Here is a 17,004-nt window from a genome sequence, read left to right as displayed (position 1 = left end):
TCCCTGACCCATCATCCCCACGCTGCCCTGCCCCACGTCCCTCAGTCCTTCCTCATGTCAACAGTTTTCATGAGGTTTCCCCATATTCTCAGCTTGCAGTTCCATCGTGTTCCCATAGTTCACATGTCTATTCTGCATCAGATTGAGAAAGGTTACACCCAAATCCTTCACTTGTCTTTTCGTCTCCCAGAGCTTGTCTGTGGATTTCTAGCATCTTGCATTTTTATTGCTGAAAGTATATTTTGCTCCATCTCTCAGTGCAGCTTTTCCCTCCCCCGCCATTCCACACTGCGGGGCCTGGTAGCTGGGCCTAGGTTCCTGGAGACATGTTGGATTTTTAAAAATTCTTTCACAGGGTGTGGGCGTTGTTGGCAAGGCCAGTATTTGTTGCCCATCCCTAATTGCCCTTGAATTGAGTGACTTGCAAGGCCATTTCAGAGGGCAGTTAGGAGTTGATGTGGGTCTGGAGTCACACGTAGGTCAGACCAGGTAAGGATGTCAGATTTACTTCTCAAAAGGACATTCGTGAACTAAATGGGTTTTAACAACAGTTGATGATAGCTTCATGGCCATGATTACCGAGACTCACTTTCAATTCCAGATTTTATTAATTGAATTTACATTCCACCTGCAGCCATGGTAGGATTTGAACCTATGTCCCCAGAGCATTAGTCTAGACCTCTGGATTACTAGCCCAGTGACATTACTACTACTCCACCATCTCCCCATTCTTTCTATGCCTCTCCCTGATTCCACTCATCACTCCCATGAATATTCCAGTTTGGAATCACAGGAGGAGTGGGATTAAAACCCTCATTCACCATGGCTTGGAGCAGTGCTGCCTCATGACTTCATAATTTCAACAATCCCAAATGATCTGCAGGTCAAAGGGCATTGCCGGCACCAACACAAGCAGCCGTGACAATATCAAGCAACAGCTTCCACCGATGTCCATTATCAGAGCTGCTGAATGCTGTGGCTGCCTGGTCAAAGCTATTGTCCTCCCATTGTGCATGTCTCTTATCAGTTTGAGCCTTCCCCTGCACTTTAACTAAAACAGTACTTACCCGAGCCGCAGCATGTGGAGATGCGTTTTGACTGAGTAGCAGTTTCACAATGTCATGGTGGTCATGGTGAACAGCAACGTGGAGAGGGGTCAATCCATTCTGCAGGACACAAACAGGGTGAGGGTGCAAGAGGAAGATGGTCTCCTCTGTTCAGAGCCACATCACTAAGAAGCATCATCTCCATGAAAAGCCTTCACTGTTCACAAATTTCTGTCCACCACTTCCAGGCCGCGATTTAAACTAACATCTTTAATTACAAGATAAGAGCCCTGCTGACTCACTCACCACCCTTTACAATGATATCAAAGTGTCAGAATTATTGCTCAGTTTGTGCTCTAGCTGGTTCTTGCTCTCAGTAAACATGTAACCTTGCTGCTCGGAGGCAGTCATAAACTATTTGTTATTTATTTGAATGCACTTTACAAGCAAAAAATGTTGAGATCATTGATGACAGAGTTAGACAATGCTTGAATGGATGAGTTCATGTACAAGCAGGAATGATTTTTCTCAAGTTAGATTAAAATATGAATGTCCCTACTTTTCCCTTATAGATATCATCTGAAACTTGCTGCAGATTTATCATATCCCCTGGTGTGCTCTTTGCCCATTACTGAGAGCTGTGTTTGCCTTTACAAATCCCCCAAGCAGCTACAACACAGGAACAACTAAACTGAAAGCGGCATCGTCTGACTGACTGTTCCTGCGTCTCCTGGAGGACGTCTGTAACTGGTCCAGCTCTGAAACAGACGGTCTAAATGGAACCTGGCAGATACCTTTCCTGTAGCACTAGGCTGGCCTCCTCGCTGAAGCAGCAGTTCCATCACTTGGATTTTGCCGTATTTCGCTGCGACGTGGAGGGGGGTGAACCCTTTCTGTGAACAGAAGGACAGAAAGTGAGACAACGTTAAACTCATTACCATTACATCCCAATTACCACGCCGTCTCCGCTGAAAGCATTATCGATAAATGGTGGTCCGTTTCTTAGATGTGGGGCAATAGACTGACATGGCCCATCAGGCTCAATCCTGCTTTTTTTCCCCCACTGTGTGTACCATCCAACACTCAATCCAGGGGCTCAGAGTATTCTCCTCCTCAGCTGAAGCCAGTTCTAGCACATCAATCACTGCCCCCAGATAGCAGTCTAGGCCAATAACTCAGCCTGCACCTTTCCAATTCCTTAAAGGGGTCTGTCTTTACTCTGAGGGAGCTCATGCATTCTCACATGAGGCATCGTTCCATTTCCCAGCGCTGTATCAATTCACTGCTCAATAAATCACCCGCGTACCTTTGTCATCAGAGTTTGTGAAGCCCCGTGGTCCAGCAGGGCCTCTGCTACTTCAGTATGTCCCTCCCGTGAAGAGATGTGCAGTGGCGTGTGACCTGTTGTGGTTGCTGACTTGGGGCACGCTCCATTCTCCAGCAAGAGCTTGATAACCTCCAAGTGCCCGAGGCGAGCTGCACAGTGCAGGGGAGTCTGATCATCCTGTGTGAGCAGACAGACAGACCAAAGTGTTCATGTTGGAATCCTGTAATAACTAAGTGCAGGCTCCGGTGGTAAGTGAGAGCAGCTGTTACTAACTGGGGAAAGGTTAGGGCATTATTCTGAAGTACATAGGAACTTTGTTTTTAATCGTTCAGGGGAAGTGAGCGCTGGCTAGGCCAGTATTTATTGCCCATCCCTAATTGCCTTTGAGAAGGTGGTGGTGAGCCGCCTTCTTGAACCGCTGCAGTCCATGTGGTGTAGGTACACCCACAGTGCTGTTAGGAATGGAGTTCCAGGATTTTGACTCAGTGACAGTGAGGGAACGGTGATATATTTCCAAGTCAGGATGATGTGTGACTTGGAGGGGAACTTGCAGGTGGTGTTCCCATGTATCTGCTGCCCTTGTCCTTCTAGATGGTAGAGGTTGTGGGTTTGGAAGGTGCTGACTAAGGAGCCTTGGTGAATTCCTGCAGTGCACCTTGTAGATGGTACACACTGCTGCTACTGTGCGTCGCTGGTGGAGGGAGTGAATGTTTGTGGATGTGGTGCCAATCAAGCGGGCTGCTTTGTTTTGAATGGTGTCAAGCTTCTTGAGTGTTGTTAGAGCTGCACTCATCCAGGCAAGCGGAGAATATTCCATCACTTGTGCCTTGTAGTTGGTGGACAGGCTTTGGGAAGTCAGGAACTGAGTTATTTGCCACAGGATTCCTAGCCTCTGACCTACTCCTGTAGCCACAGTATTTATATGGCTAGTCCAGTTCAGTTTCTGGTCAATGGTAATCCCCAGGATGTTGATAGTGGGGGATTCAGTAATGGCATGCCACTGAATGTCAAAGGGCAATGGTGAGATTCTATTTTGTTGGAGATGGTCATTGTCTGGCACTTGTGTGGTGCAAATGTCATTTGCCACTTATCAGCCCAAGCCTGAATATTGTCCAGGTCTTGCTTTTTTTGGACATGGACTTCTTCAGTATCTGAGGAGTCACAGACTCAGTGACTCATAGACATTTACAGCTCAGAAGGAAGCCTTTCGGTCCATCATGTCTGCACTGGTCAACAAAGATCTGACTACACTAATCCCATTTTCCAGCATTTGGCCCATAGCCCAGGAAGCTCTGGCAATGCAAATGAATATCTAAATACTTCTTAAGTGTTACGAGAGTTTCTGACTCAACCACCCTTTCAGGCAGTGAGTTCCAGACTCCCACCACCCTCTGGGTGAAAAATGTCTCCTCAACTCCCCTCTTAGCCTTCTACCTCTTACCTTAAATCTCCGCCCCTCGGTTATTGACCCCTCTACTAATGGAAAAAGTGCTTTCCTATCCACCCTATCAATGCACCTCATAATCTTACACACCTCTATCAGGTCCCCTCTCAACCTTCACAGCTCCAAGGAAAACAACTCCAGCCTATCCAATCTTTCCTCATACCTCAGATCCTCCAGCCCAGGCAGCATCCTGGTAAACCTCCTCTGCACCCTCTCCAGTGCAATCACATCTTTTCTATAATGTGGTGACCAGAACTGCACACAGTACTTCAGTTGTGGCTAACCAGCGTTTTATACAGTTCCAGCATAACCTCCCTGCTCTTGTATTCTATGCCTCGGCTAATAAAGGCAAGTATCCCATATGCCTTCTTAACCACCTTATCTACCTGCCCTGCTACCTTCAGGGATCTGTGGATGTGCACAGAAGGTCCCTCTGATCTTCAGTACTTTCTAGGGTCCGATCATAGTGTAATCCCTTGCATTGTTAGCCCTCCCCAAGTGCATTACCTCACACTTTTCCGGGTCGAATTCCATTTGCCACTGCTCTGCCCACCTGATCAAACCATTGATATCCTCCTGCAGTTTACAACTATTCTCCTCACTATTTACCACCCTACCAATTTTTGTGTCATCCGCGAACCTCTTGACAATACCCCCTACATTTAAGTCCAAATCATTTATTTATACCACAAACAGCGAGGGCCACAGCACCGAGCCCTGCGGAACCCCATTGGAAACAGACTTCCAGTCACAGAAACATCCCTCTACCATCACCCTCTGCTTCCTGCCTCTCAGCCAATTTTGGATCCAACGTGCCACTTTGCCTTGGATCCCGTGGGCTCTTATTTTCTTGACCAGTCTGCCATGAGGGACCTTATCAAAAGCCTTGCTAAAGTCCACGTAGATCACATCAAATGCATTACCCTCATCAACACCCTCAAAAAATTCGATCAAATTTGTCAAACACGACCTTCCCTTAACAAATCCATGCTGACTACCTCTGATTAATCCATGTCTCCCCAAGTGCAGATATATTCTGTCCCTCAGAATTCTTTCTAGTAACTTCCTCACCACTGAGGTTAGACTGACTGGTCTATAATTTCCTGGTCTATCCCTTCCTCCCTTTTTTAATAACAGGACAATGTTAGCAATTCTCCAGTCCTCTGGCACCTCACCTGTGGCCAGAGAGGATTTGAAAATTACTGTCAGGGTCCCTGATATCTCTTCCCTTGCCTCCCTCAACAGACTGGGATACATCTCATCCAGGCCTGTGGATTTATCCACTTGTAAGGCTGCTAAACCCACTAGGACCTCCTCTCTCTCTCTGTTAACTTCCTCTAATATTTCATAGTCCTCCACCCTGATGTCTATACCTGCATCATCCTTTTCCATTGTGAAGACCGACGCAAAGTATTCATTGAGGACTGTACCCACGTCTTCCAGGTCCACACACAGATTATCTCTATGGTCCCTAATTGGCCCTACTCTTTCCCTAGTTATTCTCTTGCTCTTTATATATTTAAAAAACCCCTTTGGGTTTTCCTTTATTCTACCTGCCAATGCTTTCTCATAAACTTTCATAAATGCTTTCGTAATTTCCATTTTAATTCCCCTCTGCACTTTTTATACTCCTCTAAGGAGCATAAAATGTCATCTCAGGAGGAGGAGGTGCTGAACATTGTGCAGTCATCAGCGAATATCCCCACTTCTGACCTTAGGAAGGAAGGTCATTAATGAAACAGCTGCAGATGGTTGGGCCGAGAACACCACCCTGAGGAACTCCTGCGGTGATGTCCTGGAGCTGAGATGACTGACCTCCAACAATCACAACCATCTTGCTTTGTGCTAGGTATGACTCCAACCAGCAGAGAGTTTTCCCTCTGATTTCCACTGACTCCAGTTTTGCTCGGGCTCCTTGATGCCACACTTGGTCAAATGCTGCCTTGGTGTCAAGGGCAGTTGCTGTCACCTCACCTCAGGAGTTCAGCTCTTTTGTCCATGTTTGACCCAAGGCTGTAATGAACACAGGAGCTGAGTGACCCTGGCGGAACCCAAACTGGGTGTCAGTGAGCGGGTTATTGCTAAGCAAGTGCTGCTTGATAGCACTGTTGATGACCCCTTCCATTACCTTACTGATGATTGAGAGTAAACTGATGGGGCGGTAATTGGCTGGATTGCATTTGTCCTGCTTTTTGTGTACAGGACATACTCGGGCAATTTTTCACATTGCTGGGTAGATGCCAGTGTTGTAGCTGTACTGGAACAGCTTGGCTAGGGGCATCTGTGTGGGAGAGAGGAAAAGGGAGTCCCATGTTCTCTGGATTTTGTGAATAAACCTATGTTAAGGAGAGACTGTTTCCAGATCCCTCCTTTGTTCAGTGACTGAGCAGCGAGTTATAACACAAAGGCCGTGTTTGAAGACAAGTAGGCCAGAAATCGAGGGAGAAACAAGGTGAGGGTTAACAGTGCTCACCATTATTAACAGGGAAATCAGACAGCAACATCCACTAAACTGCACATAAACAGTTAAATGCAGAAATCCATATGGTGCTGTTCAAGGTGCTTTGTTTCTTCAAAAGCCTTGCAATGCTGAGAGATTCACCATTTAAATACATGGAACAGTGTACATTGCTGCACTTACTGCGTAAATATGAATTAAAATTGTCAATAAAAGTTAGGTCCTGTCCATTTCAGTGACAGTGCTCTTTTACTGGGTGGCAAGTTTTAATTGACTGATACTGTGAGCTAACTTTTACAAGCGTGGAGTCTCATTCTTTCAATTTTTAGAGATTGCTGTAGGATTAAAGTTAAAAACATTAAGTAATACCTCTTTTCTTCCTCTCTTAATCCAATCTTTCTTTATCTCTACCACTTTCTGCACCCGATTTGACATTGAATTCATTATTCCAATTGACACTTCCTTCTTCAGATTCTTCTCTGCTGATTAACTGTTCTGCAACCTGATTGGTTAACGAGATACACAGTTGCCTCCCTGTTCACACAAATCCCAGATACGTCATCGAGAGCATTACAACCTTTGTGCTGCATCTCCAATTTTCAGTAAGTTTCAGCGCAAAACCCCAGGGGAAAACAGTGCAAGTTTAACAGTCGAGGTCAGAATCTGGCCCAATGTGTCTGCTCATAACTTGCACAACAATGTTGGTTCAGGTTGGACATACACTGCCATATAAAGATTGATGGGGTGTCTGCCTGACAATATCAAGCGTAATCTGTATCGTTCCAAAATGAAGCAGCAGCTTGTCAACTATTTGTTATTGTGTCTATAAACTACCTGAAGTCCGTAGTTTAGGTTTCAACCTGTAATCACTCCCAGGTATTCATTTTTATTATATATACACAACTGGGTATTCTGTGGCACGTAACTCACCTCAGGAGAGTGATGGAATACTCTCCATTTGCCTCGATGAGTGCAGCTCCAACAACACTCAAGAAGCTTGACACCATCCAGGACAAAACAGCCCACTTGATTGGCACCCCATCCACCACCTTAAACATCCACTCCTTCCACCATCGATGCATCGTGGCAACAGTGTGTACCATCTGCTGCAGCAACTCACCAAGGCTTCCTAGACAGCACCTTCCAAACCTGCAACCTTGACCACCTAGAAGGACAGGGGCAGCAGATACATGGGGACACCACCACCTGCAAGTTCCCCTCCAAGTCACTCACCATCCTGACTTGGAAATATATCGGCTGTTCCTTCACTGTCACTGGGTCAAAATCCTGGAACTCCCTCCCTAACAGCACTGTGGGTGTACCTACACCACATGGACTGCAGCGGTTCAAGAAGGCAGCTCACCAACACCTTCTCAAGGGTAACTAGGAGTGGGCAATAAATGTTGGTCTAGTCAGCAAAGCCCACGTCCCATGAACAATGAAAATATATGAAGCATCTGAGCCCCTCAATTAGATTCCGGTCTGAACATATTCCCAGGTATCCATTATGCCATATATAACCCATCTGATTACTCACTCTCAGTTGTCCACTATCCTATGTATAAATTAATTCTTGTGTGGCAGCAGTCATCACATCACTTGTGATTCTGCACAGAATGTCTGCACCCAATGCTCTTTCTCACCTATACAGTGTTAAAGACTGCAATGAAGGCTGAATGAATGACACAAATTCATATTTTGAGATCGCATTTTCCCACATTGAGGATTGTAATTAAACTTATCAGTCGATTACTTCCCTTTAAAAGCAGGCCGATGTTAAATTGAAGAACTACTTAACTGGTTGGTGTACCTAAGATTGATGAGACAAACACATGCCGATACACGACAGCTTTCAATACCTCATGAAATACTGAACGACACCTCCCCGCAGGCATCTGACTCAAACAGGAAAAATATCTAAGGCCTGTAACTTTCACACGTTGGGAAAATTTTCCCTGGGTCATGTGCTTTAATAATTGAGGGAAGCTGATCTGCCACAGGGGTGTGTCAAATTCAGGCACATGTCACAGGACCCAGTGCCTGAATTGAAATATAGCTGAATTCCTGTCTTCTTGAACTCATTTTTTATGCACTCATGGGTGAAGAGGAAGGGAAAGGCAGGGATAATTCAATTCCTCATTTTTTTGTCCTTCCAAATGGAAATATAAAAAATGGATAAAATGCAACTGATGCATTCAAAGAAAACAGTGAAGGGCTGATACAGGACAACGGGCCGAAGCTCCCAAAGAATTCCAGTTTCTTCTCAAAAAAAAAGCAAAATTATGTAAAAAGAAAAAGCTGCACCAGAGAAGCAGAGATATGGAATTCAGGGCCTTCTAGATGAAAGCTCCAAATTATGTCTTTAACGCACACACACACACACACACACACACACACACACACACACACACAGACACACACACACACATACATATACATAGAGAGAGAGAGAGACACACACAGAGAAAGACACAGACATACACACAAATACATACAGAGAGGAAGACACATGCACACAGACACACGCATATGTTCACGCAGACACACATACATATACATACACAGAGAGAGAGACATACACATAAAGGCACAGACACACACACATAACATACACATACGCAGAGAGAGAGACACATACAAAGACACAGGCACACACACACAGAGAAAGAGACACACACAGACACACATACAGATACATACACAGAGAGAGAGACACAGGCACAATCACACGCACACACAGACACGCACACACATATACATACACAGAGAGAGAGACACAGACACAAAGACATAGACACACACACACATATATGTACATATACATACACACATATATTTCTATGCACACACACACAAAGACACACATACACATAAATGTACATATACATACACACAGATTTCCACACACACACAAAGACACAGACACAAAACACACACACACATATTTCCATACGCACACATACAAAGACACAGAGACACACACACACAGGCACACATGTTTACATACACACTTCGACATATTTCCACGCACACAAACACACATATTTCCACACACACACAGATATACACACACATAAACACACACACACAGACACGCAGATATATACACAAATATATACACATACACACACAGATATATTCACACACACAGATATATAAAAACACACACACACAGTTATACACACATACAGATATACACACACACCCTACACACACACACAGATATACACATGCATGCAGATATAAACACATACACACAGATATATTCACACACACACACAAACACACACAGATATATAAAAAAACACACACACAGGTATACACACACAGATATACACACACACCCTACACACACACACAGATATGCACATGCATGCGGATATATACGCAGATATAAACACATACAAACAGACAGGTATATTCACACACACAAACACACACAGATATATAAAAAACACACACACAGGTATACACACACACAGATATACACACACCCTACACACACACACAGATATACACATGCATGCAGATATATACACAGATATAAACACATACACACAGACAGGTATATTCACACACACACACAGAAACACATACAGATATATAAAAAACACACACACACAGGTATACACACACACAGATATACACACACACAAACACACACAGATATACACAAGCATGCAGATATATACACAGATATAAACACATACACACAGACAGGTATATTCACACACACACACAAACACACACAGATATATAAAAAACACACACACACAGATATACACACACACCCTGCACACACACACACACACTCCCACATTTGGACAAAAATTTGGTGTGTTGGACTCACTTTGGCTTTGGCATCAACTTGGGCCTTGTTTTGGAGTAAAAAGCGTGCCACCTCAGTCTGCCCGGCTCTGGCTGCCATGTGCAGCGGAGTCTCTACTTTCTGCAGCAAATAAAAGAAGAGGAAACAAAAGATTTACCCCAGAGAATTGGCTCACAGAAAACTAAGAACCAGCTGAGGCCTAAAAGGGACTTTCCATTTGGCACCTAGCAGCCTTGTGCTTTGTGGCCCTCCCAGCCCTGTGTCTGCACAGTGGGATCAGGCAAGGGCCTCTCACTCACCCAGAGTTTACTGAGGAACTGGACAAAGGACAGATTCTTGGCTCCACATGGTAGACGAAAACCATCCTGCTCTCATGTCTGGGACCTGAGTTGAGCTGAGCAGAACCGTCATCCCAGTGCAATCTCACTCGCTGTGAATGAAGTGGACCTCGTGGGTTGGACTGAATCAACAATTCATTTCTCCCATCCTCTTCTGTTTACACAAACATTGTAACGGGAGCGACTTTAAAAAGAAACCAAAAAAGGGCAAAAAAATACTCAGGAGAAGCAGCAGAAGGCGAAACAAAAACATTTCAAGTGAAAAGGTTCAAGGAAAGGGCGGGGGTTGGGTGGGGTGGGGTAACAGAGATAGATTAGAGATATACTTGATCACTTAGATTGAGTTTGACTGGTTTTCAATAGGTGTCACAAACACATTCTGAGTCTTTTAAATCTTTGTTAAAACCTGTGAGAGATGGGGAAAGCCAGCACTGAGAGTGCAAACTAACTCAAGGCTCGAAAGGTTACCGTGAGTTCAATCTGAGGAAACAAGGTGTGATTTAGGCTTGTGTCCTGGCATGGCGTGACAATCCCTGAACTAGCATCAAATGCCCCGGAAAGAGTGTGCAAACACTATTCCGGCTCAGTAATAACAAAGCACTTTGCCCAGCCATGATCTCTGAGATTAAGATGGGGCACATTATAGCTGAACGTTGTGTCACAATCTATAGCTGACAGAAAACGCTAAGTGGTTGAATTTCTGCTAGATGTCTCATGATCATCTACTCTAACTTCCAGCATGAGGTTTGTGGAAATCCTGGATTAAGAGCATAAATGGTTCATGTTGTTTCCCTAAATTTAATAGAAGACAATGAAGAAACTCACCATGAATGGGAGTGAAGAGCTCAGCGGATAAATGGCAGATTTATTCACAATGAGAACAGATATGAAGGGGTTACATACACGATATCTCCTGCTCTATCACTTCCCTATGCCCTGCCCACGTCGGATTTCCAATCCAGGGTCAAATTGGAGGATGATTTGAGCTGATTGACTTGACACATGTCCAAATTGAATCTACATTTTAAATGTGAGAAATGATGTAAAGGATTGAATCTTGATTGACTGGTGGAAGAGGTGGAGTAAGGTAGGGTTGCCAACCACCCAGGATTGTCCTGGAGTCTTCGGGAATTAAAAAGTCATCTCCAGGACAATGCTGCGAGCAACGCCATAAAAAACCACCATCAAGGCCTTAAACAACTGGGTTTCCTTTCCATTTCTTTGCACACTTCTGTTTATCAGCCTCAGCAATATTGGAGATGGGAAAATGGCTGCTTGACTGAGAGTCAAGCATCATTCAACTGTATAGCAATGAGTCCTTTCACATTCCAATTGGCGTGGGAGGGCAGAGCACCCACACAGGTTGATATTTTGGGTGACCGATGGGGGTTGGAGCAATTGGACGCTGGTGGTCATGTGATCAAATCTCCAGGAATATATTCAAGCAGACTCAGCAAGAGTGATGCCTTTAGCACAATCACTCTCTCAGTACAATCGAACACTCACCACGCTGGATACATTGGGGGATGCTCCATGCTGCAGCAACTTGGTGACTATATTGAGGTTTCCCATGAAGGCAGCAACATGCAGGGGTGTCAGCCCTGACTGGAAAACAAGCAGAGAGGCAGCAGGGTTACCATTTGTCAGACAGATTCAGAAGGAATTAGTCAGCTAGAAGACAGTTTCATTTCGTACATACAATGACTCAGTCAGACATTTTAGGCTGTGTGGGCTTTGGTGACCAGGGATTTAGTTGTCCAACATGTGACGCTGTCTGGCCCATCTTGGGTTGTGGGTATTGCGGGCATTGACTGCCCAACCCAGGGTGCCATGAGAAGGTGGTGGTAAGCCCTGTCCCTTCAACCACTGCAACATCAGCTCAGTTCGGTCATTTTCCAAACAGTCATGACACAGTCCAAAGGATCACTCTTATATGGCCAAGAGTGGACAACCAGCTTAGAATCCCTTCAGTGACCATGGAAAAGAACAGTTAATTCTAACTGTGACACGGAGTAGGGCCTCTGCCATCCAGTCCACAATAAGGCAGGTTTAAGGTCATGCTGCGGTTCAGATACAGAGGATGTTTCGAAGTCTCCTGGTTACACTGCTGGACCAGGAGTATTTGGATGAGTTACCTCAATGCATCACTCACTGAACATCCACCCTTTCTGCTTTCCTGGGTACAGGATCATGGTCAGCTTGAGTTTGGGAACTCCTCCTCTCCATGCTTTTCAGGGCAGTAACTCAGGAGAATTCCAGAAACAGTCAGGAGCACTGGGACCTAATGGAGAAGACAGCATGTGAACATGTGCATGTCTGTGCGTGTGTGTGTTATGTGTGTATATGTGTGCGTGCATGTATGTGTGCGTACCTGTATGTGCCTGTGCGTGTCTGTGTCTGTCTGTGTATGTGTGTGTGTCTGTCTGTGTATGTGGTTGTATGTGTGTCTAAATGTATGTGAGTGTGTGAGTCTGTATGTGTGTGTGTGTGTGTCTGTGTGCGTGCGCGCGTATGTGTCTGTGTGTGTCTGTATGTATGTCTGTCTCTGTGTGTGTGTCTGTATGTGTGTATCTGTGTGTATGTCTCTATCTGTCTGTGTCTGTATCTGTGTGTGTGTGTCTGTGTGTGTGAGTCTGTCTGTGTGTGTGTGTCTGTGTGAGTGTGTGTGTCTGTGCCTGTCTGTCTGTGTGTCTGTCTGTCTGTGTGTGTGTCTGTATCTATGTGTATGTCTCTGTCTGTCTGTGTCTGTATCTGTGTGTGTGTGTGTACATGTGTGTGTGTGTGTGTCTGTGTATCTCTGTGTGTGTGTGTGTATATCTGTGTGTGTGTGCATGTGTGTGTGTATTGACAGTGATTGGCAGAGAGAGGGGTGGAGGGAGGGTCTGTAGTTCCCTATTTTTTAAAAAAAATGGAAGATTGCCTCTTGTTCTCCATCATCAATGATCCATGTAGGGAATTCCTCACAATTCTGGGCTCTGCATTCCTAGGATTCTCTTATCCAAATCACTAATTTCACTAATGGCTGGAGACAAATGTTACACCTTCTATCACTCCAAACATCAACACTGGAAAACGGGCATTGTATCATCAGCAAGCTTTTATGACCATTTATTATTTCACGACTATTCCAGACAGGATCATTTGCATTAATGTCACTGTACTCTTACCTCAGTGACAGCCTCCAGTGAGGCTCCATGTTTTAAGAGTAGATCCATCACTCTGATGTGATTCTTCTTGCAGGCAATATGTAACGGAGTGAACCCATTCTAGGGAACAGAGAGCGACATGACATACTTAAACAAGCAAACTCGGATTGACCATCGAAAATAGGTCCAAGAACTCTGTGGGGAATGGGGAGTCAGAGCAACAATGGATAACAGAATAGAGAAAAGGCCTGGGTTACTATTCGGCCACTGGCTCAGGCAGACTTGCCTTGGAATGAAGGTCAGTCAGCCAGGACAAAAACAGAAGTACCTGGAAAAACTCAGCAGGTCTGGCAGCATCGGCGGAGAAGAACAAAGTTGACGTTTCGAGCCCTCATGACCCTTCAACAGAACTGTTGAAGGGTCATGAGGACTTGAAACGTCAACTTTGTTCTTCTCCGCCGATGCTGCCAGACCTGCTGAGTTTTTCCAGTTATTTCTGTTTTTGTTTTGGATTTCCAGCATCCGCAGTTTTTTGTTTTTATGTCAGTCAGCCAGGGTCAGACACACACCTGAGCCAGGTCCTTATTGCAAGCCTCCCGCCCTGCTCATCTGAAACAAGCTGTTTGAGAGGTTTAAATATATAACAAAATAAATAGAGAGGGGGGAACATGAAACTAAAACTTAACAAAACGAAACACAGTCTGAAATAGCCAAGATCCCCCGACCCCTACCCCACTTCCCAACTTCTGTAGCTGCTACATCATTCTGGTATGAGGGTTTGTTCCACAACCTGGTGTTTCTGAGGGGTGGGTTGGAAGGGGTGAGGAGGGTGTTCGCAATTCGTGGGCACGCAGCTCATGATTCTGATCATTCGGCAACATTAACATATTTATATAGAGCCTTTAGCATAGGAAAACATCCCAACGTGGATTGACGGGAGCATTATCATCCAGGATTACACTGCACCACACCATGAGATCTGAAGATAGGTGAGCAATGACATGGTCAAAGAGATAGAGAGAGGGAGAGAGAGAGAGAGATGGAGAAGTTCAGGAAGAAAATCCAAAGTGGCGGATCCTCGATCAAACTTTTCCCCTTGAAGTTTAGTGAAATGAAACCTCGACTGATTTCAGAGACAAAACAGACACATGGGAAAGACTAACCAATGCCCTGGCGCTGGCCTTTGCCCCTTTGTCCAGAAGGACCCTGGCCACTTTGTGGTGTCCACAGTGAGCAGCCACATGCAGTGGGGTGAGGTTATCAAGCGTCACGTCATCGATTTCAGCTTTGTACTGAAGCAGGAGTCGGACACAGTCTAAGTGGTCACCCTGCGCTGCCATGTGGATGGGAGATAGGCCATTCTAGAAAGGAAAGAAAGGGAAAGAGAAAAGGCAAGGACAGAGTCATTCAAGACAGAAACAAGAATATCAGCTCTTTCTCTGCCTGCTTATGGAATGATGAAGGTACAGGGCTGGATCCTCAGCCTGGTACAGGTGTCAATTCTCAGTCTGGGTACAGGTTCAGGGGCGGATTCTCTAACGGATACGGGTACAGGTGTAGATTCCCTGTCCAGGTTTATCTATGGATTCTCAGTTCAGGTACAGGGACAGTGGTGGATTCTCAGTCATAGTACAGGTACAGGTGTGGATTCTCAACAGGGGTACAGGTACTTGGGTGGATTCTCAGTCCCTGTACAGGTACAGTGCTGGATCCTCAGTCTGGGTACAGGTACAGAGCTGGATTCTCAGTCCGGGGACACGTACAGGGGTGTATTCTCAGTCTGGGTACAGGTTCAGTGGTGGATTCTCAGTCAGGGTACAGGTGCAGTGTGGATTCTCCTCCCAGGTACAGATACATGCGTGGATTCTCTACCGGCTACAAATACAGGCATGGATTCTCAGTCCAGGTACATCTGTGGATTCTCAGTCCGGGTACAGGTACAGGTACAGGGAAGGATTCTCAATCTGGGCACAGTACATGCATGGCTTCTCAGTATGCGTACAGGTAAAGGGGTGGATTCTCAGCCCGGGTACCGGTACAGGTGTGGATTCTCAGTCCGGGTACAGGCACAGGAGTGAATTTTCAATCCAGGTACATCTGTGGATTCTCAGTCCGTGTACAGATACAGACATGGATTCTCAGTCCAGGTACATCTGTGGATTCTCAGTCCAGGTACATCTGTGGATTCTCAGTCTTGGTAAATGTACAGGGGTGGATTTTCAGTCTGGGTACAGGTACAGGTGCGGATTCTCGGTCCGGGTATAGGTACAGCTGTGGACTATCAGTCAATGTACAGATACAGGGGTGGTTCCCAGTCTGGGTATGGAATGATCATTGGAAGTGTGATTAGGAACAAGCATTTTTCCACGTTATGTGGGCACTGTAAAGGCCTGTGAGTGGCCTAGGTAATTGTTAGTGGCACGCGTTTGAATTTTGTGACTAGGATGTGATAGTCCTGATGCTTCTGTTGCCCTCTGCATATCACTCACACGTACCTTACACCTACCTTGGTTTTTGCCATAATTGGAGCGTTGCGATCCAACAGGATCTCAGCTATCCGGACATGTCCATTTCTAGCAGCACAGTGTAATGGTGTCAGTTCATCCTGAATAAAGAACACACACAATTACCAATCTCAGCAGCCAAGAGTTTGCCAACAGTCGAAGAGAAGACTTTCATCTTACACCCAAAGGGGGATCTGTCTACCGGATGGCCAGTCCTTTCTGATTAACTGATCAAGAAAGTCAACCTTGAGTATTGAGGGAATGCACCGCAATTTCATTGTCCCCAAACAAGCAAATGCACATTCTGATTTATTCACCAGATTAAGATCTCTTGATGCTCATACCCTCCATGTGGCAGAAAGCATGGTGCACAGGCAATCGTGTCTTCCAAAGCAGGGGTAGTACCGATTTACTCTTTCATGGGATTTGGGCAATGCTGGCAAGACCAGCATTTGTTGCCTATCCTTAATTTCCCTTGAACTGAGTGGCAGTCTAGACCATTTCAGCAGCCAGATGAGAGCCAACTACATTACTGTGGGTCTGCAGTCACATGAGGCCAGACCGGGGAAGGACAGCAGATTTCCTTCCCTAAAGGGCATGACTGAACCAGAAGGGGTTTTTTTCACAAAAAAATGACAATGGTCTCATGGTGACCATCACTGAGACTCACTTTTAATTCCAGATTTATTAAGTGAATTTAAATTCCACCAGCTGCTGTGGTGGGATTTGAACCCATGTCCCTGGAGTATTAGCCTAGGCCTCTGGATTACTAGTCTGATGACATTACCACTATGCTACCATCTCCCCAGAAACACATGCTTATATAAAATGTACAGCACAGAAAAAGACTGGTCCATGCCAGTGTTTATGTTCCACCCCTCAAATTTTGTGCAGCTCTGGAGAGCTCCTCGT

The 17,004-nt window shown here is 45.3% G+C and overlaps 1 protein-coding gene across 1 annotated transcript in view; it reads right to left on the bottom strand.

Moving 5' to 3' along the window:
* LOC144694910 (ankyrin-1-like) overlaps nt 1-17,004 on the bottom strand; it is a 198,923-nt gene that overhangs the window by 83,468 nt on the left and 98,451 nt on the right. The window contains exons 9-16 of the mRNA XM_078565662.1: nt 16,095-16,193; nt 14,752-14,949; nt 13,610-13,708; nt 11,949-12,047; nt 10,126-10,224; nt 2,353-2,550; nt 1,841-1,939; nt 1,068-1,166 (exon numbers count right to left, since the gene is read on the bottom strand). Coding sequence (XP_078421788.1) covers nt 1,068-1,166; nt 1,841-1,939; nt 2,353-2,550; nt 10,126-10,224; nt 11,949-12,047; nt 13,610-13,708; nt 14,752-14,949; nt 16,095-16,193 — 990 coding nt within the window. The remainder of the gene's footprint in view (nt 1-1,067; nt 1,167-1,840; nt 1,940-2,352; nt 2,551-10,125; nt 10,225-11,948; nt 12,048-13,609; nt 13,709-14,751; nt 14,950-16,094; nt 16,194-17,004) is intronic.

This window comes from Cetorhinus maximus, chromosome 20 (genome assembly GCF_964194155.1).
Source record: "Cetorhinus maximus chromosome 20, sCetMax3.hap1.1, whole genome shotgun sequence".
NCBI classification, from domain to species: Eukaryota; Metazoa; Chordata; class Chondrichthyes; order Lamniformes; family Cetorhinidae; genus Cetorhinus; species Cetorhinus maximus.
Note: the sequence above shows the minus strand (reverse complement) of the source record. Positions and strands in the feature narration are given on the sequence as shown.